The sequence below is a fragment of the Lactuca saligna genome, chromosome 4 (assembly GCF_052625555.1).
Source record: "Lactuca saligna cultivar CGN05327 chromosome 4, ASM5262555v1, whole genome shotgun sequence".
Taxonomy (NCBI): domain Eukaryota; kingdom Viridiplantae; phylum Streptophyta; class Magnoliopsida; order Asterales; family Asteraceae; genus Lactuca; species Lactuca saligna.
In genome coordinates, this window is record NC_136420.1 from 14401966 (window position 1) to 14427843 (window position 25878).

The window sequence follows — 25878 nt, forward strand, 5'->3', positions numbered from 1 at the left end:
TCTTTAGTCGCAAAACTTCAATTTCAAAAGTTCGATTCTATTCGTTGGTAGGGCTTGCAGTCGATGCCTCGGTCATCACTCCGGATTTTATTACAACAACACAACTCTGTGCCATGTTCTATGAGATGGTCTATACTGAGGTCCTGGTTTCTTTTTCAAAGTTCAAAAAGTCATGTCTACCACCCCAATGGAATGGGTTATCAACTCTACTTCACAAGGGTTTGGGTGAGAGAGTAGCAGGGTCAGACGGTTCTAGCAGGTGCTTCGTGACCGTTATGTATGGTCTTTATAATGGTCTTAATTTAGACTATGGGTCATTGATTTGGTCCCAACTAGTGCAAAGCCTCAATTCTTCAACCAAGCATTCAGAGATTTCTTGTGGGAGATTCTGGACAATAGTTACGCAACGAGCCATCTCTTCATTAAACATTCTGGTGATGAAGGATGTTTTGTTATCCTCTGTGGCCACTTTTCACACCAAGAAGGTGATTATCACCAATGAGTCCAAATACACCCATGTTGGTTCCGTCCCTGAGACAATGTTTCGTTGTGTTCCACTCAATAGCATAGTGATGGAGTCTTATCGAAAACTCAGTTCGATTGGTCCTCGTCAATTAACTCCCAAGATGAAGGCAGCCTTGGAAGCTGTGGAAAAACCTTCTAAACGAGGTAAGAAGAAGGATGAAAAGCCTGTTGATCCTGAACTGGGTGTGTCTTCAAAAGTTGACAAGTCAAAGAAGGGTGATCAGAAGGAATCCAAGAAGCGGAAATCAGAGAAAGGGGGATCTTCGGCTCGTTCAAAGAAAGTTAAGAAGATGGCTAGAAGGCCTACATTGGTTGATGAGGAAGAAGAAGCTCATCTTGTAGACTCACCAAAAGGAGATACACCTCCTAGGTCTTTAACTCCAACTGATGACCTCCATACCGAGATACACCTCCTAGGTCTCTAACTCCAACTGATGACCTCCATACCAAGTTACCCACTCCACCTAACTCACCACCAAGAGTCACTGTTTCAGAATCGGTTGCTTCAATTCCTCCCACTTCTACAACACAATCAGTTTCTTTGCCAATCCCACCATCACCCATTCGCACTCCTCCTATTATCACTACTACACCTATTATTACCTCAATCATAACCGATCCACCGGTAAATGTCAATGTATCTGATACGGGGGCATTTACTGGCACTGAACCTCCTGTTACCACTACACCCATTACACCTATTGCTTCAGATGACTCTAATCCGATTCTTGGCAGTGATGATTTTGAGTATGAATCCACCTACTATAGTCCTTACCGGCTCCCGACTGAAGAAGATGATGTTGCCCTTGTTACCAAGGACCAACTTGACAGTGTTCATATGAAACTTGATAAGCTACTTGAATGATATCAAAAGCCTGTTGACGTTATCTTGAAAGCCTTCATGGATACAGCCTTGGAGCAATATACTCAATCCATGGATAAGTGCTCAGTTGCTATGGATGATTCTACCTCTCAATGTAAACAAGCTACTAAGTATGTTAAAGATCTCATTCAAGATTCTAAAATTTTCTTGGAGTCACTTCAGGGTCATGCCACTTCCAATGCTACCAAGGTAAATGCTTCGATTGACACTCTAACCCACTCGCTTCAAGGAGAATAAGAAAATTTTGAAGCAGTTTGAGCTGATCTTCAAACCGAGAATAAATCTCATATTTCTTCTACTGATTCTCAGTTAGAGAAACTCTAGACTGATTTAGCAACTGAACGCCAATTGAAAGACGAACTTGCTAAACAGACTGCTACTGTGGCGGCGCAGAAGGTTCAACTGGAACAGGCAACAAAGGAAATTGAATTATTGAAGGTTGAATGATCTGTTTTCAAAAGTTGTTGTGGTGATGTCCTGGGTATACTCAACAATGTCATTCAAGCTTATGATCCCGTCTTGACGCTGACAATTAGGAATCATCTTACTACCAAACTTCTTCCGGCAATTGCACTACTTCATGAGATGAAGGATGTTACGAAGCCAATGGCTGCTCCGCAACAAGGTGAGAAAGTGTGCCAATTACAGTAGAAAGGCCTTCAAGTCAACCTCCTATTCAACCGAAAGTTGTGGTCCAATCTGAACCGAAAGGAAATGAAGCTCCGGGTTCTGATGTTAAAACAAAGGATCCATCTACCGATGATAGTGATGAAGACCAACAGACAATAACCGATATTCTCAAAAGAAAGCAAAGAGATTTGAAGTTAAATGAGACTCAAAGGATTGTAAGGGAAGAAGAGGAGAAGGAAAGGAAGAAGAAAGCAGAGCATGATGCTCTTCACTGTAAAATGGTCCTTTTTCCCACGCTAACTAGGGAAAAGATGATAAAAGAGGCGATTGAATTCCCAAGTGTTTTCTGGTTGGAACCAGTGGCTTCATTCGATATTGAAAACACGAAGGATTCTCAATTCGATATGCCTATGACGAGGAAGGCGTTCATTTTTCATCATTTTGATTTTACTACTGAAGTCCCTTCGCCTTATCCGCAGATCGATCGAGAGCTCATAGATTTTTATCTACAGTTCGGCCAACTGCAGTACTTGACATGGAGTACACAGAAGATCACGTCAGTCAAATTGCTGAAGCCTACACCTGCAGGGAAGTTTGTTAATGTACGATTTAGAGTTACTCGAGGTTCAGACAACTCGGTCTCTATAATTTCTGTTGCAGATCTCCCAAACTTGAATCCTCATGATTGCATTTTGTTATACAACATTTTGCTTACAAATGCAAAGGAGTATGAACCGATCCTAAGTCATTTGAAGAGGATGTTGGGGTCGTATATTTACGAAGTGTATAAAATGGATTAGGAGATTGCAACTGTTATGCACAAGAAACCAATCGTGAAGCCCACTCCGAAACCGGGAGATGTGAATAAAATGACATGTCACACCCCAAAACCATGAATGGCAGAAACATTCTGGGGCGGAGGACGTCATGTACAGTATCACAAAAATGAATAGTAGTAAACAAGAAACAACATCATCCATTGCATTAATATTATAATTTCATACTTGTGTGTTATGTCAAAGTTATAGACACCAAAAATATACATATCAAAATAAAAGATGAGTCTTGAACGAACTCCATCTTCTCAAAAGTCTGGTACCTGTACCTGTCTAGTGGTGACCCGAGAATACAAGTTATTTTGAAAGCGAGTATCAGCTTAATGCTGGTGAGATCATAAGTATATTAATGCCTGAGTTTGTATGAAAACATTTGAAAGTTGTTTCTATAAAATGTTTTGTACAATGTTTTGTATAATGTTTGAACTCCTCCTAGAAAACCCTATGTTTTCTACTAACTGTAGCCTTCTACCAAGGCACCTCATGTTCGTGAATATGTCTCTTGTTAGAGTGTGTGTTTCCCAAATTCTGACTATCATTAACCAAAAATATAGTTACTACATTACCGTGCATCGCGTGAATATTCACGAAGTGAATGTAATGGGAAAATATTATCGTACCGTAGTATTTGTAATAAGTGACTACCGTGGTACTAACTACCTTATTACAAAAAGGTGTTTCCAAATAACATGTGATCGACCTGTATCTTGCTACCGAATCTAGTAAAACGACGATGTAAGACGCCGTAAGAAATGACATTTGGCACCCGTAGACTTGCAAGTCCCACTGTAGCGAGCAACAAGGTGTAGGATAGTCAACCCAGTATAGATCTATACGCAAACTCATACACTCTCCAATTAAGGAGATTCGGGATGCAAGAACGGTCGTGGCAGGAAGTGCCATGACCCGCTCAATGGTTCACATAACTGCATAAACGTATATGTAATAAATGTGCTAACTGAAAGTGTAATCTTCCTCTATCTAGCCTCTACGTACTGAAATGTTCTGCGTGTGCTAGTTGTAATGTATGTTCTCTCTATCTGGCATGTATAGTAATGTACTGTGTGTACTACTCGAACTGACTCATGAATGAACTGACTCATTGTATGTTTCATTGTTCTAGTTATAGTATTAGCATTCTCATGTGCTACCCCTATGGTAACCTACTAATGATGTAACTGGTACGTATGAACCTGGAAGTATACCCTTGCTACCCAAGGGTACTGAATGAACTGGAAGGACCTTTATGACTACATATATACACATGATATATAATTAATATTTAAATGACCTTCGAACGGATACCCGATATCCCACCAGACCACATCTCAAGCGCTAAAAAGGAAATAGGGCGGGCATGCCTTCGTAAGCCTTTTAAACATTTATTATATAAGTATACATACATAGACATGCAATTGATAATAAGTATTAAAGATTTTAAGTAAAAGTATTTGATAAGTAAAAGAGTTTGTAAAACAATTTGAAACAATACGGTTTGATAAACAGTTTGAACGGTAAGAAATCATTGGTTTTGTAGTTATTAATCACATGTGATTGATGTAATAACTATAAGTATTTAACTTGTATCCCCCCCCCCCCATAAAGCATTTAAAAACATTTAAATCATTGGTTAAGGGGTATGAACTCACCTATAGATGGTGGTTCGGATGAATTGAATGATGTAGGATTGCTAGGTGACAAGTGAAGACTTATTCACACTCAATGATCCTAGTTAACATATAATCACACATATATGTATCCAATTAGACTCTAAACCACTAATTGACAAAGTTAAAACATCCTAAGGCATGTAAAACACCTTATATAAGTGCTACAAGCCATAAGGATTGCATCTAAGTGCTAAAGGACCTTGCCATTGATTTTGGGGCTCAAGGGTAAACTCCCTTGGAGTTTACGGTTTTGATGGTCAAGACCTAGGGAGTTTACGGCATTAAACTCTAGTCTTAAGTTCCAAGTGTTGTTTTGCAGTTTGGCAAGCCTTTTGAAGCAATTCTACTAATTGGTTTGGCCTTTGGAAGGGACTAGGGCAACAAAACACCTCCTTTGAGGATTTTACGGCCTAATGGCATTTTCCTTTGGGTTTACTACCGTAAACCCTTATGGAGAAGTGTATAGCCATGTTTTCAAGTCCCTAACACAAGTAGGTAAAAGTATGTGCTAGTTTCTAAGCCTAGGGAAGAAAAATGACCAACTTAAATCCACTTTAGGGTGTTTACGGTTTTGGGAGATCCCCAAACCGTAAACACCTATCTTTGATGGTATTTGATGTTTTTCTAGGCTTAAACACAATAAGGAAGGGTTTAAACATGTCAAGGAAGGTTTAAACATCAACTAGGGCTTAGTTTTGAGGCTTAGACACACTTTGTTGTCATTTATGGTGTTTACGGCCCAAGAACCTTCTTGGACCATGAACACCTTGTTCCATGAGTTCTTGGCATAATTTCTTGATGCTAACTTGTAATACTATCTCAGTAAGACTCAAGGAGTGAAGTACTTACAATAAGGAAGCTTGAAGTATGCTAAAAGTCCAAGAACACTTAGTGTGTGTTCTTGGTGTTTTTGGAAATCTAATCAAAAACACAAAAGTGAATGGATGAATAGATGCACAAACACTAGATTAAGTGTTTAATCAACTTGGAATGGATAGAACACTTACAAGTTTGAAGATCTTGAATTGTTTCTAGTTTGCTACTTGAGAGGTTTTCTTGAGTTTACTCTTTTGGGGTGAAAAGTGTAAAGTGATTACTTGGGGAGTAAACTCATGTATAAGCATGAGTTCACGATTTTTGGAAGTTTTTCCGACTCAAACGTAAAAGTTTGGCCGTGAACTTCTAAGACGCGGGATGTTTACGGTTTCTAAATTTCAAAACCCGAGACGGCACTTTCTTACACCCGTTCGTTTAAAGACTAATATTAAAATAATCAAACAAACTCCAAATTTGTTAAAATAAGAAATGGTGATATTAACTTATAATATGAAATGATTTATTTCTAGGGTTTGACCAAATGAAAATTTCGGGTTGTCACATGACAATAGGACAAATTGATCCTACGCATCTAACGGTCATGTTCACAAGAGCCGAACATAGCAAATTTTTATTTGCTCTTATGGATAAGCATATGTAACATCCCGGAATCGCAAGAGTAGAGTTGAAGGGCTGAAAGTGCAAGTTTTAGAGGATGACTCGGCGAGTCCATGGCTGACTTGGCGAGTCAGGTCGCAGTCATGGTCGCGTGTCAAGTGGCCTACTCGGCGAGTCCATGGGATGGACTCGGTAAGTAGGTGCCGTATGGAGAAAACCCTAAATTCCAGGGTTGAGCCCTATATAAAGAGCGTTATACTCCTCCACAGCCTCCCTTATGTCCCCCTTGAGTTCCAGAAACCTTAAATTCGTGGAGAGATCATTTATGGAGCAAATTAGAGCTTGGAGAGGTGTTGTTTGAAGAGATCTTGAAGGAGAAGTGGCTTGGATCAAAGGGCTTTGTTTGGATTCGAGTTTGGCTGCTATTGAGGCATCTTTTGGAGGTAATATCTTCGTCCTTAGGCTGTGCATTCCTAGTTTCATCATTTTGGGGTTTGTGGGCAGTATGTCTTGGAATGTTTTGGAGTTTGGAGGATAGATCTGAGGTTTCTACCTCAGATCTGGAATATTGAAGGCCTAGAGTGCATTAAAGTTCCTGTGTTTGAGTGCTTAGTGAAGCCACCATGTCCCAAACCTTGGTTTTAAGGTGAATATGGCTTAAATCTCGTTAGATTCACGTAAAGTTTGCCACTTTACGTGATGGATGGATTGTAGGAGGTTGGATCTATGTTTTGGATCAATTGCATGGCCTGAGGTGCTTCTGTATGGATTCAGATAGGTGGTACTCGACAAGTCACATGGGTGGACTCGACAAGTTACTTGAAGATGGCCTGGGACTCGACGAGTTGGAAGAACAACTCGGCAAGTAGGTTGAAGATGGCCTTGGACTCGACGAGTCCATTTGGACTCGGCGAGTCTTGTCGAGGAAGTCCCAATATTCTGGTTGAGTCGATGAATCGGTGAGTCAAGGGATGACTCGGTGAGTTGGGTGCGAGTGGACTCAGAGTTGTTGGACTCGACGAGTCTTGGGGTGACTCGACGAGTTGGGTCGCTGCTTGAAGGAAGATTTGAGCATAAGGACTCGGCGAGTCATCGGGATGACTCGGCGAGTAGGGTCAGTCAGGGGTTGGCTTTGACTCGTCCAAGGTTGACCAGTTGTTTTCCAAGGGTATTTTGGTAATTAAGAGTATTTATGGAGTTGTATGTTTTGATGTTTAGTGAAGGAGTTCGTGCCAGAGTTCGGAGCAGCGGGGTCTTATCTTTTCAGCCGGTAGTTTCGAGGTGAGTTATCCTCACTATATCAACAGGGTCTAAGGCACCAAGGCCGGCCCTTTATTGTATTGAGATGTGGTTATGGTTATATTATTATTTGATGTGTCTGCATCCTGGTAGCTAGGATGGTACATGCTAGGAGGCCTTGTTAAGGTCAGTTTTCCCGATATACAGAGTGATGCTATGCTAGTGACCGGTTAGGTCGGTAACCCGGTTAGGGTAATGATAAGCTATGTGATCTGCTTGTTCGGTTTGTTGACTATGACTGTTATATGAGTGTATGTTTTGTGCACATGGTTGTTTGGACTGGAGATGGGTTGAGGCGGGTCCTGCTTTGTGCTGTAGGCCAAGATACCCAGGGCGGACCGGTTGTTCCGAAGGCCCAGCGAGCGGTCCGGATAGGCTGTAGGCCCCACGAGGGCGGACCAGACGTGCCGAGGCTCGGAGAGTGGACCAGGCCGACTGAAGGCCCGATGCGGGCGGACCAGTCACACTGTAGACTCAGAGAGTGGACCAGGTGGGTTGAAGGCCCGACGCGGGCGGACCAACCCCACTGTAGACTCGAAGGACATGACTAGACCCGGAGGATGGATCCGTTGGACTGAAGGCCCAATACGGCGGACCAGTCACACGGTAGACCCGATATGCATGGTTGTTCTATGTTCTGTTATGTTATGTATGTTTTATATGTTTTGGACCGGAAGGTCGTAGCCTGGAAGGGCGTATACGTGGTTGGTATTTTGGGGGTATCTCACTAAGCTTCCGGGCTTACAGTTGTGGTTTAATGTTTTTCAGGATCTTCAAGAGACTGTGGCAAGGCGAAGGCGTGATCGTACCGCTCCTCATGATTTTGTAGCAATGTGATTCTGGGAATACTCTAATGACTTGTATTGGAAACCTTTTTGTAAACATTTTAATGAAAATCAGGTTGTTTTGAAAAATTTAAATTGGTTGTATTTTTCGGATGTTACAAGTTGGTATCAGAGCCTTGGTTTGAGTGAATTGGAGGAACACTTGTGTGACTCCAGTCTCAAATCGAGGAGAGCTTTCAAAAAGAGAATTTAAAATGGTTTTCAAAATAAGTAAAGGAGGACGCGGAGGTACGATCAGCCGGAGCCAGTAAGTAACCCCAAAATACCATACATGACAATTGTTTTATTAAGCTTTGATAGAACAGCATGCTAGAGTTAGGCTAGGGATCTTCAGGATTTATTGATGAGTTGCCTGATTTATGATGCCTGCTAGCCTGGGGTTCCTTGTGAGAGATTTCTGGTGTTTCTCTAGTTGCGAGGATATAGCGATGTTGTGTGTGTCGCTAGGGTGTTGTGGGAGTACTTCATACAAATATGGGTTGGTGTGGAAGGTAGTATGGGCCCATACTACTGAAAGCACGGACTCATACGCGTATCAGGGAAACCATGACCTCTAGGGTTGGGATGAGAGCTGGTTTCCAGGATAGTGGAATATGTCTGAGATTTGGTGTTTTATTTTCAGTATGGAGATTTCAGGGCACGCTGGGAGTGGATCCGGGTCAGGATCAGGAGCAGGAGAGGGAGTTCCGGGTGGGTCTGTACAACCCAAGGTTGTCAGCCAGATGAGTACGCATGAGTTGGATGCGAGGATTCGTGAGATCTTGCATGATGAGGTTGCTGCATTGTTTCGGGCTGAGCTGCCAGAGTTGTTTGGGTCGATCAAGACCGCCATGGTGGAGTATTTTGATGAGCGTTATTCAGCTCTCACGGAGACGGCTACCGCGGCGGCTACAACAGCTGTAGCAGCGGCAGGGGGAGGAACTAGTAGAGGTTTTCAGTATCGGGACTTCGATAATACGAAGCCTCCCACTTTTGATGGAGTTCAGGATCCGATCGTTGCTATGAGATGGTTATCAGATGTGGAGGGATGTTTCTTCACGTGTTCATGCCCTGCTGATCAGAGGGTGAGGTGTGCTTTGAACCTGTTGAGGCTCGGAGCAAAGGATTGGTGGAGATTGACCACGGGGTCGTACTCGGATGCGCAGAGGGCTGCGATTTCATGGGATCGGTTCAGAGAGATGTTCAGCACTCGTTATGTTCCGCAGGTCGAGAGGGAGAGGTTGGCTCAGGAGTTCTTGGAGCTGAAACAGGATTCGGAATCGGTGACGGAAATCACCAGGATGTTTACTGAGAGGGCGATGTTTTGCCCTGAGTTCGCTTCGGAGCAGGCTCAGATGTCCCGATATCTTAGTATGCTAAAGAGAGACATCAGACAGTTTGTGTCTGCGCAGAGGTGCGAGACTTTGCTGGAGTTGCAGGAGGCCGCCAGGCGGCGCGAGTTAGAGATTGAGTTGCAAATGCGTGAGCTGAGGCAAGCTCCGGTTCAGTCGCAGCCGGCGACGAAACGGTCTAAGACCGTTGATTCCAGGATGGGAGATCAGGGTGGCCACGTCTGTGGAAAGTGTGGAAGGGGTCATGACGGGGTTTGTCGGTCCGGTGGAGCATGCCGCAAGTGCGGAAAGGAGGGACACTATGCGAGGAATTGTTGGCAGTCAGTGCCGGTTTGGGATTTGAGGATATGCTATCATTGTCATCAGGTAGGACATTTGAAGGTCAACTGTCCACGGCTTGCTGCAGGACCGGTGCAGGCTCCAGCACCGGCTGCGTTGAGAATCACAGGAGGAGATCAGGGTGGAGCGGAGCCCCCAAGGGCTTAGGGTCGTGTTTTTCAGCTTGCTGCTGCGGGTATGTTTCTTTCTGATGTTTTGATTATTTATGATTGTTGTGGAGTATTGTTATCTGTTGGTTTCGTTGAATTGCGTTTCGGGTTTTCGTGTGGTATCCGTTGTTCCTTGAGGGTTTGGCGAGTTGTGATCGAGATTTTGTTTTAGTATCTTTCGTTCCCTGAAGGATCGTTATGGTTATGGATTTGTACTTCGAGTTATCGTTGATTATCTTCGTGAGGATTGGTGGCGGATGCAGCGTTGGTTTGAAGGCCAGTTAGATTCTGTAGTCTGAGGAATTGATAGTTGAAGATTGGGTTCCTTTCGAGCAGGATTGTGCAACATGGGAACATGATTGTATGAAAGTTGTTGGTGCTGGTGAAAAACATTTTTGAGTGCATGTGTCGATTCCTGCAAGGTTGCTTGGGGAGATCGGTGATGGCGACCGGTGACTAGCTGTTAGTGTCTTAAGTGGGGGAGAATTGGAAATTCTCCGGATGATCGTTGGGCCTGAGAGGTTGTTTAGCTGCTTGGGAAATTCAGCGGTATTCCTATTAGTCGAAAGCAGGCTCGTATGAGTGAGTAACAGGCGTGCGGGGCGGAATACAGACTTTGAGCAGTTGATTGAGGAAGGCATGGGAGCAGGCCGGGATCGAGCATGTATGATGGAGTTAGAGTTCGGAACCCCTAGAGGGCTAGAACGGTATGTGCGGGAGGATTTCCCGAAGGGATGGTTCGGAGTGATGAATGCTAGTTGAGCGGTCCGGATAGACTGTAAGCCGGTAGGCGTACCAGTCAGACCGAAGGCTCGGAGGACGGTCCAGTCAGATTGGCTGAAGGTTCTGAGAGTGGTCCAGATTGGCTGAAGGCCTGGGGAGGCGGCCCAGTCATGCTGAAGACTCTGCGAGTATTGTTAGATCGGATTAAGGTTATGGGTTGCGTATGTTGCAGTGTGATTACATTGGGAGGTCTGGCCCCGGGTAGCAATCTTGAGCAGTGAAGGTAGTGCATGGGCTTGAGAGTCCCTGTGATGAGAGTCAGAGTAGTGGTGATGCATAGATGTTGGGTACGCTTTAAAGAGGTAATGTAGCGTGCGATGAGCACCATGGTGCCTGTCATGGTGACTGGGCGGACGAGTGGTTTCCTTGATAAGAAAAGAGGGAGGAATGGAATTCCGAAAAGGGAGTGTGAATTCACGGAAGTGAAAGCGGCAGTGTAGAGTTACGATTGGAGTGGTCCGACGGTGGTTTTTGAGTAGCGTGTGTGCGGCAGAGGAATAAAAGCTCATTCGACTTGATGTGTTGCTTCGGGCGCGGAGGGAATACCGCGATGTAGAGCCAGGGAGAGGGATTCGGAAGGGATTCAGAGAAAGAGTCTTGGAATCTCAGTGTGATTCTGATCAGGGTTTTGGCTACGTTTTAGCGGTTCATCCTGGAAGGATGTTCGAGGATATCATCAGTGTATCAGTTTTTCCAAACCCGAGGGTGCTAGAGCTAGATCAGCACGAGTGTGTGATTGCGAGAGGAGAACTCGGGGGAGTTGCTCCGAAAGGGAAGAATAGGTCTTTCGGTCGTCATGGGATGGATAGAGTGGAATTCGGATCGGGAATCCGATGGTCCGTGGCTTTATAGCCATATGAGTCAAGTGAAAGATGAGAATTGGAGCAGTAAGGCATCATGGGTAATTCTCGGTTGTTGAGTGTGGTTATCGGAGGGTACGGTTGGTGCCCGGTTTGAGTAGGTGGTGGGGACACCGTATGGAAGGAGAAAGTGAGCTTCTAGTTCTATGGTTGTACCTTGAGGGACTTGGTTCGGTCAAGGTCAAGTGGCGCGTCGGGGGAAGTAATTTGAAGATGAGATGCCGTAGGCTTCGAGGACGAAGCCTAATTTAAGTGGGGGAGAATTGTAACATCCCAGAATCGCAAGAGTAGAGTTGAAGGGCTGAAAGTGCAAGTTTTAGAGGATGACTCGGCGAGTCCATGGCTGACTCGGTGAGTCAGGTCGTAGTCATGGTCGCGTGTCAAGTGGCCTACTCGGCGATAGGTGCTGTATGGAGAAAACCCTAAATTCCAGGGTTGAGCCCTATATAAAGAGCGTTATACTCCTCCACAGCCTCCCTTATGCCCCCCTTGCGTTCCAGAAACCTTAAATTCGTGGAGAGATCATTTGTGGAGCAAATTAGAGCTTGGAGAGGTGTTGTTTGAAGAGATCTTGAAGGAGAAGTGGCTTGGATCAAAGGGCTTTGCTTGGATTTGAGTTTGGCTGCTATTGAGGCATCTTTTGGAGGTAATATCTTCGTCCTTAGGCTGTGCATTCCTAGTTTCATCATTTTGGGGTTTGTGGGGAGTATGTCTTGGAATGTTTTGGAGTTTGGAGGATAGATCTGAGGTTGCTACCTCAGATCTGGAATATTGAAGGCCTAGAGTGCATTAAAGTTCCTTTGTTTGAGTGCTTAGTGAAGCCACCATGTCCCAAACCTTGGTTTTAAGGTGAATATGGCTTAAATCTCGTTAGATTCACGTAAAGTTTGCCACTTTACGTGATGGATGGATTGTAGGAGGTTGGATCTATGTTTTGGATCAATTGCATGGCCTGAGGTGCTTCTGTATGGATTCAGATAGGTGGTACTCGACGAGTCACATGGGTGGACTCGACGAGTTACTTGAAGATGGCCTGGGACTCGACGAGTTGGAAGAACAACTTGGCGAGTAGGTTGAAGATGGCCTTGGACTCGACGAGTCCATTTGGACTCGGCGAGTCTTGTCGAGGAAGTCCCAATATTCTGGTTGAGTCGATGAATCGGTGAGTCAAGGGATGACTCGGTGAGTTGGGTGCGAGTGGACTCAGAGTTGTTGGACTCGACGAGTCTTGGGGTGACTCGACGAGTTGGGTCGCTGCTTGAAGGAAGATTTGAGCATAAGGACTCGGCGAGTCATCGGGATGACTCGGCGAGTAGGGTCAGTCAGGGGTTGGCTTTGACTCGTCCAAGGTTGACCAGTTGTTTTCCAAGGGTATTTTGGTAATTAAGAGTATTTATGGAGTTGTATGTTTTGATGTTTAGTGAAGGAGTTCGTGCCAGAGTTCGGAGCAGCGGGGTCTTATCTTTTCAGCCGGTAGTTTCGAGGTGAGTTATCCTCACTATATCAACAGGGTTTAAGGCACCAAGGCCGGCCCTTTATTGTATTGAGATTTGGTTATGGTTATATTATTGTTTGATGTGTCTGCATCCTGGTAGCTAGGATGGTACATGCTAGGAGGCCTTGTTAAGGTCAGTTTTCCCGATATACAGAGTGATGCTATGCTAGTGACCGGTTAGGTCGGTAACCCGGTTAGGGTAATGATAAGCTATGTGATCTGCTTGTTCGGTTTGTTGACTATGACTGTTATATGAGTGTATGTTTTGTGCACATGGTTGTTTGGACTGGAGATGGGTTGAGGCGGGTCCTGCTTTGTGCTGTAGGCCAAGATACCCAGGGCGGACCGGTTGTTCCGAAGGCCCAGCGAGCGGTCCGGATAGGCTGTAGGCCCCACGAGGGCGGACCAGACGTGCCGAGGCTCGAAGAGTGGACCAGGCCGACTGAAGGCCCGATGCGGGCGGACCAGTCACACTGTAGACTCAGAGAGTGGACCAGGTGGGTTGAAGGCCCGACGCGGGCGGACCAACCCCACTGTAGACTCGAAGGACATGACTAGACCCGGAGGATGGATCCGTTGGACTGAAGGCCCGATACGGCGGACCAGTCACACGGTAGACCCGATATGCATGGTTGTTCTATGTTCTGTTATGTTATGTATGTTTTATATGTTTTGGACCGGAAGGTCGTAGCCTGGAAGGGCGTATACGTGGTTGGTATTTTGGGGGTATCTCACTAAGCTTCCGGGCTTACAGTTGTGGTTTAATGTTTTTCAGGATCTTCAAGAGACTGTGGCAAGGCGAAGGCGTGATCGTACCGCTCCTCATGATTTTGTAGCAATGTGATTCTGGGAATACTCTAATGACTTGTATTGGAAACCTTTTTGTAAACATTTTAATGAAAATCAGGTTGTTTTGAAAAATTTAAATTGGTTGTATTTTTCGGATGTTACAAGTTGGTATCAGAGCCTTGGTTTGAGTGAATTGGAGGAACACTTGTGTGACTCCAGTCTCAAATCGAGGAGAGCTTTCAAAAAGAGAATTTAAAATGGTTTTCAAAATAAGTAAAGGAGGACGCGGAGGTACGATCAGCCGGAGCCAGTAAGTAACCCCAAAATACCATACATGACAATTGTTTTATTAAGCTTTGATAGAACAGCATGCTAGAGTTAGGCTAGGGATCTTCAGGATTTATTGATGAGTTGCCTGATTTATGATGCCTGCTAGCCTGGGGTTCCTTGTGAGAGATTTCTGGTGTTTCTCTAGTTGCGAGGATATAGCGATGTTGTGTGTGTCGCTAGGGTGTTGTGGGAGTACTTCATACAAATATGGGTTGGTGTGGAAGGTAGTATGGGCCCGTACTACTGAAAGCACGGACTCATACGCGTATCAGGGAAACCATGACCTCTAGGGTTGGGATGAGAGCTGGTTTCCAGGATAGTGGAATATGTCTGAGATTTGGTGTTTTATTTTCAGTATGGAGATTTCAGGGCACGGTGGGAGTGGATCCGGGTCAGGATCAGGAGCAGGAGAGGGAGTTCCGGGTGGGTTTGTACAACCCGAGGTTGTCAGCCAGATGAGTACGCATGAGTTGGATGCGAGGATTCGTGAGATCTTGCATGATGAGGTTGCTGCATTGTTTCGGGCTGAGCTGCCAGAGTTGTTTGGGTCGATCAAGACCGCCATGGTGGAGTATTTTGATGAGCGTTATTCAGCTCTCACGGAGACGGCTACCGCGGCGGCTACAGCAGCTGTAGCAGCGGCAGGGGGAGGAACTAGTAGAGGTTTTCAGTATCGGGATTTCGATAATACGAAGCCTCCCACTTTTGATGGAGTTCAGGATCCGATCGTTGCTATGAGATGGTTATCAGATGTGGAGGGATATTTCTTCACGTGTTCATGCCCTGCTGATCAGAGGGTGAGGTGTGCTTTGAACCTGTTGAGGCTCGGAGCAAAGGATTAGTGGAGATTGACCACGGGGTCGTACTCGGATGCGCAGAGGGCTGCGATTTCATGGGATCGGTTCAGAGAGATGTTCAGCACTCGTTATGTTCCGCAGGTCGAGAGGGAGAGGTTGGCTCAGGAGTTCTTGGAGCTGAAACACGATTCGGAATCGGTGACGGAAATCACCAGGATGTTTACTGAGAGGGCGATGTTTTGCCCTGAGTTCGCTTCGGAGCAGGCTCAGATGTCCCGATATCTGAGTATGCTAAAGAGAGACATCAGACAGTTTGTGTCTGCGCAGAGGTGCGAGACTTTGCTGGAGTTGCAGGAGGCCGCCAGGCGGCACGAGTTAGAGATTGAGTTGCAAATGCGTGAGCTGAGGCAAGCTCCGGTTCAGTCGCAGCCGGCGACGAAACGGTCTAAGACCGTTGATTCCAGGATGGGAGATCAGGGTGGCCACATCTGTGGAAAGTGTGGAAGGGGTCATGACGGGGTTTGTCGGTCCGGTGGAGCATGCCGCAAGTGCGGAAAGGAGGGACACTATGCGAGGGATTGTCGGCAGTCAGTGCCGGTTCGGGATTTGAAGATATGCTATCATTGTCATCAGGTAGGACATTTGAAGGTCAACTGTCCACGGCTTGCTGCAGGACCGGTGCAGGCTCCAGCACCGGCTGCGTTGAGAATCACAGGAGGAGATCAGGGTGGAGCGGAGCCCCCAAGGGCTTAGGGTCGTGTTTTTCAACTTGCTGCTGCGGGTATGTTTCTTTCTGATGTTTTGATTATTTATGATTGTTGTGGAGTATTGTTATCTGTTGGTTTCGTTGAATTGCGTTTCGGGTTTTCGTGTGGTATCTGTTGTTCCTTGAGGGTTTGGCGAGTTGTGATCGAGATTTTGTTTTAGTATCTTTCGTTCCCTGAAGGATCGTTATGGTTATGGATTTGTACTTCGAGTTATCGTTGATTATCTTCGTGAGGATTGGTGGCGGATGCAGCGTTGGTTTGAAGGCCAGTTAGATTCTGTAGTCTGAGGAATTGATAGTTGAAGATTGGGTTCCTTTCGAGCAGGATTGTGCAGCATGGGAACATGATTGTATGAAAGTTGTTGGTGCTGGTGAAAAACATTTTTGAGTGCATGTGTCGATTCCTGCAAGGTTGCTTGGGGAGATCGGTGATGGCGACCGGTGACTAGCTGTTAGTGTCTTAAGTGGGGGAGAATTGGAAATTCTCCGGATGATCGTTGGGCCTGAGAGGTTGTTTAGCTGCTTGGGAAATTCAGCGGTATTCCTATTAGTCGAAAGCAGGCTCGTATGAGTGAGTAACAGGCGTGCGGGGCGGAATACAGACTTTGAGCAGTTGATTGAGGAAGGCATGGGAGCAGGCCGGGATCGAGCATGTATGATGGAGTTAGAGTTCGGAACCCCTAGAGGGCTAGAACGGTATGTGCGGGAGGATTTCCCGAAGGGATGGTTCGAAGTGATGAATGCTAGTTGAGCGGCCCGGATAGACTGTAAGCCGGTAGGCGTACCAGTCAGACCGAAGGCTCGGAGGACGGTCCAGTCAGATTGGCTGAAGGTTCTGAGAGTGGTCCAGATTGGCTGAAGGCCTGGGGAGGCGGCCCAGTCATGCTGAAGACTCTGCGAGTATTGTTAGATCGGATTAAGGTTATGGGTTGCGTATGTTGCAGTGTGATTACATTGGGAGGTCTGGCCTCGGGTAGCAATCTTGAGCAGTGAAGGTAGTGCATGGGCTTGAGAGTCCCTGTGATGAGAGTCAGAGTAGTGGTGATGCATAGATGTTGGGTACGCTTTAAAGAGGTAATGTAGCGTGCGATGAGCACCATGGTGCCTGTCATGGTGACTGGGCGGACGAGTGGTTTCCTTGATAAGAAAAGAGGGAGGAATGGAATTCCGAAAAGGGAGTGTGAATTCACGGAAGTGAAAGCGGCAGTGTAGAGTTACGATTGGAGTGGTCCGACGGTGGTTTTTGAGTAGCGTGTGTGCGGCAGAGGAATAAAAGCTCATTCGACTTGATGTGTTGCTTCGGGCGCGGAGGGAATACCGCGATGTAGAGCCAGGGAGAGGGATTCGGAAGGGATTCAGAGAAAGAGTCTTGGAATCTCAGTGTGATTCTGATCAGGGTTTTGGCTACGTTTTAGCGGTTCATCCTGGAAGGATGTTCGAGGATATCATCAGTGTATCAGTTTTTCCAAACCCGAGGGTGCTAGAGCTAGATCAGCACGAGTGTGTGATTGCGAGAGGAGAACTCGGGGGAGTTGCTCCGAAAGGGAAGAATAGGTCTTTCGGTCGTCATGGGATGGATAGAGTGGAATTCGGATCGGGAATCCGATGGTCCGTGGCTTTATAGCCATATGAGTCAAGTGAAAGATGAGAATTGGAGCAGTAAGGCATCATGGGTAATTCTCGGTTGTTGAGTGTGGTTATCGGAGGGTACGGTTGGTGCCCGGTTTGAGTAGGTGGTGGGGACACCGTATGGAAGGAGAAAGTGAGCTTCTAGTTCTATGGTTGTACCTTGAGGGACTTGGTTCGGTCAAGGTCAAGTGGCGCGTCGGGGGAAGTAATTTGAAGATGAGATGCCGTAGGCTTCGAGGACGAAGCCTAATTTAAGTGGGGGAGAATTGTAACATCCCGGAATCGCAAGAGTAGAGTTGAAGGGCTGAAAGTGCAAGTTTTAGAGGATGACTCGGCGAGTCCGTGGCTGACTCGGCGAGTCAGGTCGCAGTCATGGTCGCGTGTCAAGTGGCCTACTCGGCGAGTCCATGGGATGGACTCGGCGAGTAGGTGCTGTATGGAGAAAACCCTAAATTCCAGGGTTGAGCCCTATATAAAGAGCGTTATACTCCTCCACAGCCTCCCTTATGTCCCCCTTGAGTTCCAGAAACCTTAAATTCGTGGAGAGATCATTTGTGGAGCAAATTAGAGCTTGGAGAGGTGTTGTTTGAAGAGATCTTGAAGGAGAAGTGGCTTGGATCAAAGGGCTTTGCTTGGATTCGAGTTTGGCTGCTATTGAGGCATCTTTTGGAGGTAATATCTTCGTCCTTAGGCTGTGCATTCCTAGTTTCATCATTTTGGGGTTTGTGGGGAGTATGTCTTGGAATATTTTGGAGTTTGGAGGATAGATCTGAGGTTGCTACCTCAGATCTGGAATATTAAAGGCCTAGAGTGCATTAAAGTTCCTGTGTTTGAGTGCTTAGTGAAGCCACCATGTCCCAAACCTTGGTTTTAAGGTGAATATGGCTTAAATCTCGTTAGATTCACGTAAAGTTTGCCACTTTACGTGATGGATGGATTGTAGGAGGTTGGATCTATGTTTTGGATCAATTGCATGGCCTGAGGTGCTTCTGTATGGATTCTGATAGGTGGTACTCGATGAGTCACATGGGTGGACTCGACGAGTTACTTGAAGATGGCCTGGGACTCGACGAGTTGGAAGAACAATTCGGCGAGTAGGTTGAAGATGGCCTTGGACTCGACGAGTCCATTTGGACTCGACGAGTCTTGTCGAGGAAGTCCCAATATTCTGGTTGAGTCGATGAATCGGTGAGTCAAGGGATGACTCGGTGAGTTGGGTGCGAGTGGACTCAGAGTTGTTGGACTCGACGAGTCTTGGGGTGACTCGACGAGTTGGGTCGCTGCTTGAAAGAAGATTTGAGCATAAGGACTCGGCGAGTCATCGGGATGACTCGGCGAGTAGGGTCAGTCAGGGGTTGGCTTTGACTCGTCCAAGGTTGACCAGTTGTTTTCCAAGGGTATTTTGGTAATTAAGAGTATTTATGGAGTTGTATGTTTTGATGTTTAGTGAAGGAGTTCGTGCCAGAGTTCGGAGCAGCGGGGTCTTATCTTTTCAGCCGGTAGTTTCGAGGTGAGTTATCCTCACTATATCAACAGGGTCTAAGGCACCAAGGCCGGCCCTTTATTGTATTGAGATTTGGTTATGGTTATATTATTGTTTGATGTGTCTGCATCCTGGTAGCTAGGATGGTACATGCTAGGAGGCCTTGTTAAGGTCAGTTTTCCCGATATACAGAGTGATGCTATGCTAGTGACCGGTTAGGTCGGTAACCCGGTTAGGGTAATGATAAGCTATGTGATCTGCTTGTTCGGTTTGTTGACTATGACTGTTATATGAGTGTATGTTTTGTGCACATGGTTGTTTGGACTGGAGATGGGTTGAGGCGGGTCCTGCTTTGTTCTGTAGGCCAAGATACCCAGGGCGGACCGGTTGTTCCGAAGGCCCAGCGAGCGGTCCGGATAGGCTGTAGGCCCCACGAGGGCGGACCAGACGTGCCGAGGCTCGGAGAGTGGACCAGGCCGACTGAAGGCCCGATGCGGGCGGACCAGTCACACTGTAGACTCAGAGAGTGGACCAGGTGGGTTGAAGGCCCGACGCGGGCGGACCAACCCCACTGTAGACTCGAAGGACATGACTAGACCCGGAGGATGGATCCGTTGGACTGAAGGCCCGATACGGCGGACCAGTCACACGGTAGACCCGATATGCATGGTTGTTCTATGTTCTGTTATGTTATGTATGTTTTATATGTTTTGGACCGGAAGGTCGTAGCCTGGAAGGGCGTATACGTGGTTGGTATTTTGGGGGTATCTCACTAAGCTTTCGAGCTTACAGTTGTGGTTTAATGTTTTTCAGGATCTTCAAGAGACTGTGGCAAGGCGAAGGCGTGATCGTACCGCTCCTCATGATTTTGTAGCAATATGATTCTGGGAATACTCTAATGACTTGTATTGGAAACCTTTTTGTAAACATTTTGATGAAAATCAGGTTGTTTTGAAAAATTTAAATTGGTTGTATTTTTCGGATGTTACACATATGTTCTCAACCGATTGCCTGGAGCACATCATTGACATTATTCATCGGTGCAAGAAGAACAGTGAGTCCGACAAGAAGAACTTCACGGACATGCTTTGATGGTATATTACGTTTCGTCACACTCTTCTAGCCATTATATTGAAGCTGTTCAAAACTGTTAAGAAGTCTTCAGTTGCTCAACCGAGCTGAGCTTTCGGTTCCATGGACGCAAAGGGGGAGAATGTAGGGTAAATATGTTGCGTCATGGGCTATATTTGTATTTACCGGATTGGGCATGTCCATCCGTGTTTTGTTAGGTTTATGTAGTATATATAGTGCATGCATGTATGCATTAGACAGGTTTTAGAGTTTTATCACTTTTGATTATCGTTCTGTAACCCTAAAACACCTATACAATAGAAGTTCTTTGTCGAGCTCTTCTGGGGTGTTTAAATTTAATCATTCAGCATTTTTTGAGCCATTCTTGTGTCTTGTTCTTATTGCTTTATTTACTGTTTAGAATATATCGATCCTACTAGAAGATGCATTCCAACACCACGCATGGTGCCATGTATGCGAAGCTGGAGGAAGATTCGGGCGAAAAGGTGACGGGTCGATGCTTCGTGTCAAAGTCTACTGATAAGTCTCTAATGACAACAAAGGTACGTAATATTCTCCAATATTTCAATATTCCTTTAAGTGCATATGATTCTAAAATAATTGCTTTTGATGATATTGTTGCTTATTTTGATTCAATTGTGGTGTCTGCTAGTAACGAAGCTAAGAAATTAAGCACATAGTTAGTTATTAGAGACTCAGAAGTTGTTAGACTCGAAAATCCTCAAAATAGAGCATTTAGAATTGCAGGTTACAAATATAATGTGTGATAGGGATTCTCTGACAAGTGATGTAAAACTATTGTTAGCGCAACGCAACATTTACTGTAACTATGCTAAATGCCTTTATAGTAAACTTACTGCATTGCATCATTCATGTGAAATTAGCAAAGAACAACATAAGAAGTTATTACCTTTTCTAGCTTTTGAGAGAGAGAAGGTTGATAACATTTTGTATGATTATGAGAAAACTATTACTGAGTTTGATAAAATTCCAGATGATATATATGCCTATGGTATAGTGAAAATTGATGAATGTCTTAATTCGAATGAATTAGTTGATATAGTGAATGATACCTTGACCAAAATGAACAAATTAAAATTTTGAAAAAGACTGAGAATTCGACATCTGATTTACAATCTAATTTTGCTGATATTGAAGATGATTCTAATAATATTAGTGGAATTAGTGAACTTGAGGATGTTGATTGTTCTCAGTTGGCTATTGTTAATGTTGCATCAAAATCTAAAGGAAAAGAATAATGTGAGGATTCGTTGATTAAGATTGACACTGACAAACCTTCAACTTCGAAATTCTATGATTTTAATCTTGTGGATGTTCGAGATAGTCAAACTGATGACAGTGATGATGAAGTTCAACAGAAATTCATATCAAAGAACGGTACGAAAGAAACAGAAATTCCATGAATTGTTGTCGATCAAGTATATGGTGATACAGAAAAATTCGACAAAGTGTTGAATGAACAAGGTGCTCATTTCTTGGAAACAAATAATGTGGTGTATCCAAATTTCAAGTGCACTGATGATGTTGTTTTTCCAAATCAAGTGTTTGTCACTTCTGGAATGTCGAAAATATCAAACCAGAGTTTAATAAACTTGTCGAATAAGACAACAAGAAAACAACAGATGCAAGTTTCTTTGCTAATCAAAACACTATCGAAAACACATTAACGAAGAATTCGTATGTTTTTCAAAGATAAAAACCTCAACGAAAATGGGTTGAGAAACAAAAAGTTGTGAAAGAAATTTTAAAACAAGTTTGTTGTGGAAAATGAAAGTATTGTCAAATTTTTTCAAAAGAATTTAAAAAACAAATTGACAAGTTTTCAAAAGAAAATAACATCTCAAAAAGACAAGTAAGAAAGAAAATTTTCTAACAAACTGTTGAGTCTCGAAAGAAACAAAATGGTATGGCGTTGAAAATATCTGAAAGCTCAAAGACTAAATCTGTTAAAAACAAGTCTTCGTATTCAGACAAAAAGAAAAATACCGCTCAAAAAAATAAATCGAATTCTGAATCACATTCACAAACAAGGTTTTTCAAAGCTAAAAGAACATCATTTTCTTCAAGTATCAATAATTCTTTAAAGAAATCTCCAAATCAAAATTTTGAAAATTGTTTTTCGGATCATCCACAACATCGTTTATGGTTCCTGATTAATCTTCGTATAATCCGATTAATCGTTTATCGTCAATCGACCGCCAAATGATTTTTACAACCTTGGTTTTTAGAAAAAACAAAACTATAATTTTCAATAAGAGCCTACATTAGTTTTATTAAAAAAAAAAAAAAAATTCAAAATCGTATTGTATTATATGTAAAACAACTTTCTTTATAATTTTTAACTTTTAACTTTTAAGAAAAAACTTGAATTAAAGAAAAAACTCCGTTCACAAGTATCAGTTTAAAACTTTTATTTTAAACAAGACTTAAAAACTACTTCAATCATCTTTTGAAAACTTTAGAATCTTTTCGATTTTATGTCATTTTATATCTTTCAAAATCTTATACATACTCTTCCTAAAACAAAAACAACTACTTTCAGTTACCGATTAGTTTTGTCAAATATAACATACCCATATACCCATGCCAGACTCCTCAAACAAATTTCAAAAGACAAAGATTGGTCTCTCATCCGGTCATCCAAATTTGTCAGGTCAAATGTGCATCTTTGTTGATTACATACAAATAACCACCCTTGTTGACCTAATCCTATCTCCTAAAATGTACACCTTCATATTTTCAGTAAAAAGCAACAACCAAATCAATTCTTTTTGGTATACGCTAAATAATAATCAACGTAAAGAATTCAAACACAAATCAATCGTAAGTCTCCATCATCGGGCGTTTACCATGAGGATCCGATCTTGAACTAATACTGGAACTTGAAGATCTCCGGCGAGTAACAGAACCCGAGGGACCTGAGGCGGTGGTGGGGGTGGTGGAGGTGGTGATGGTGGTGGTGGTGGTGGTGGTAGTGGTTGAGGAATGAGAACTCGAACCACCCGAAGTCACCGGTCTCCGGGACCTTCTGTACCGTGTTCCCGGAATCCCAGGGCGGCTCGGCTCATCTAGCACACCGGATTTCTTGGTCAGCATCACCACCACCCGCCGCATGGTGGGTCGTTGTCCTGGATCCGATTGGGTACATAATAACCCAATTTTTATACAAGCAGAAACCTCATCAAGGTCTGCTGAAGAACACAACTTCGACTCCAAAATTTCAAGGCTTTTTCCCTTCTTGTACATTTTATACGCCTGTAAAAATCAATTTAGCAAAGTAGTATGGCAAAAATGTACAATTTACATAAAGCTTTAACTTTATCGTTTATTTTAATGTTTAAATCAATAACCATATATAAGAATAAATGATATAAAAACAATTGTGAAAAGATTCCTTTTTGGAACCAAAAACGTTATAAACAATTGCAAAAAGATTCCTTTTTGACTTGCTCAAAAAAAAGACCACCTAAACACATGAAACGTAATTTAATCAAAAAAAAATTATTAAAAAAGTCGAGTTCTTACCCAATCTAGTAAATTTTCGCACTCGGGGTCGAGTTTAAAAGCCGAGTTTTTCTGACCACTGACAAGCTCTAAAACCATGACACCAAAGCTATATACATCCACTTTCACAGATAGATTCCCATGCATAACATACTCTGGTGCCATATATCCACTGCATCGAAAGGGTAAAAATGTAAATTCCAATGTATATTTCTCTTTTCGGTAACAGAGTATCAGATTTGTTCATATTATGTCCACTTTCTATTTAAATCAAGAAAAAAAAAACGTACTTTGTACCCGCTACACGGGTGTTAATGTGAGTTTGATCTTCGGGGTAAAGCCTAGCCATGCCAAAATCCGCTATTTTTGGTATCCATTTATCATCTAATAAAATATTACTCGCTTTAATATCTCTATGAATAATACGATCATGTGAGTCTTCATGAAGGTAAAGCAACCCACGTGCCACACCAACAATTATATTGTATCTTCTCTTCCAATCTAGTACTTTTCGATTTCCGGATGCTAAATCACAAATGTTATATAAGCAATAGTTAGTTTTAGCATTTAGTAAAATTACTTATATACCCTTTAAAGGATAAGGATAATTAACTTACAGAAAAGAAGCTTGTCTAGGCTTTCGTGTACAACGTATTCGTATACTAAGAGCTTCTCTGGGTACCCACAAAACCCTAATAAGTTGACAACGTTTCTATGTTGCACACGTGCCAATAGTTTGGCCTCAGTTGTGAACTCCTTTTTCCCTTGAGTTGATGTTTGTGATAACTTCTTGACTGCAATTTCTCTACCATCATCCAATTTACCCTACACATCCAAACACCAAATTTATTAAAAGCTCAATCATCATGAAACCCCACCAAATTCTTCACAATGCTCGTATACCCAAGAATTTAAACAATTAAGAATCAAGATTTTCAAATTGAATACGATTTATTAAAGCTCAATCATCATGAAATCCCGCAATCTTCGCAATACGCGTATACCCAAGAATTTAAACAATTAAGAATGAAGATTTAATTGAGTACAACTTATAATTTATTAAAGCTCAATTATAATACTTTATACCCAAGAATTTAAACAAGTAAGAATCAAGATTTTCAAATTGAGTGCAATTTATTAAAGGTCAATCATCATGAAACCCCAAATTCTTCACAATACTCGTATAGTCAAGAATTAAACAATTAAGAATCAAAAATCAAAAATTGAATACGATTTATCAAAGCTCAAGCATCATGAAACTCCAAATTATTCACAATACTCGTATACCCAAGAATTTAAACAATAAGGATCGAGATTTTGGATTAATTTTGAGTATTAAGAAATACCCACTTCGGTTTTTTTGGCATGATTTTGAAGTGTAGCCGAACATGATTAAATTAGGGGCATATTATGTAAAGGCATCATCGTATGCATTGAAAGGCATTCTAAAATATAATATTTTCTTCTAAAACGTGTGTTTTACTCTCGGGTACTCCCACCGTTACATACACATGATATACCACCACAAATGAAAATGATAAATGGTTTAATTAAATGAATCCAATTATGAAACTATTTTTATTGGAAAAAAAAAAAAGATAGAGAAAAGGGATGATGAATGGAACCTTGAAAACAGGTCCATAACCCCCTTGGCCAAGCTTATTATTTGGATGGAAATTTTTGGTTGCAGAAACTAGGGTTTGAAAGCTGAAAATCTTCTGTTCTTGAGCAGCAATCGCTTCCAGTTCTTCTTCTTGGCTTTCTGAATTCCAATTCAAAACCCCAAAAAGACAACACGTGAAAACGATATCCTTGAAGTATACATAATCTAAATCAAAACCCATCTCAAAAATGATATAAAAATACAAACTTTGATGAAATCTTGAAATGGGTGTTAAAGATACTAACCTTTACTTGAACTGAGGTTGAAGCGTTTAACCAAATTGTGGAAGAAACTGTTGGATTTGGTCATCCTGCTTGCTGACTACACCGAACATTAATTACGAAGATAGGAAAAGAAAGCAAATTGTGGATCGTGGTATCATTATAGAGAGATTAACGAGGTGGAATTGTATAAAAGCGTTATGGTGATTTGGAATTGATGATGCGAAGCTCGGAAAGCTACGTTAATAAAATAATCGTGAAATAGTCTAAGACGCGTAAATCTTCGCAAGACATGACGAACTTGTCCAAGTTTATACCATCATTAAACTTAAAACAATTATGTTTTTTTAACATTAAACCTTTTCCAACTTCATGTATATATTAAAACACCGCATTAAAAATAAAGGATAATATCGTTTTAGCCTACAAAAATCTTTATTTTCGGTTTAAAAGGTTTATAATGTTATTATTTTTTTATTTTTTTTTGCAGTGTAAGACATGAAA

At 43.1% G+C, this 25878-nt stretch overlaps 1 protein-coding gene across 1 annotated transcript; it reads right to left on the reverse strand.

Annotated features, from left to right (window-relative positions):
- Nucleotides 1-22590: 22590 nt before the first annotated feature.
- On the reverse strand, nt 22591-25644 carry LOC145041279 (cysteine-rich receptor-like protein kinase 43). The gene is made up of 6 exons (XM_078989289.1): nt 25399-25644; nt 25116-25252; nt 24108-24315; nt 23781-24015; nt 23512-23662; nt 22591-23241 (listed from the first exon to the last, which is right to left on the reverse strand). Exons 1-6 carry the CDS (start codon nt 25460-25462, stop codon nt 22804-22806), a joined length of 1233 nt encoding a protein of 410 aa, XP_078845415.1. The 5' UTR covers nt 25463-25644; the 3' UTR covers nt 22591-22803.
- Nucleotides 25645-25878: the final 234 nt, after the last annotated feature.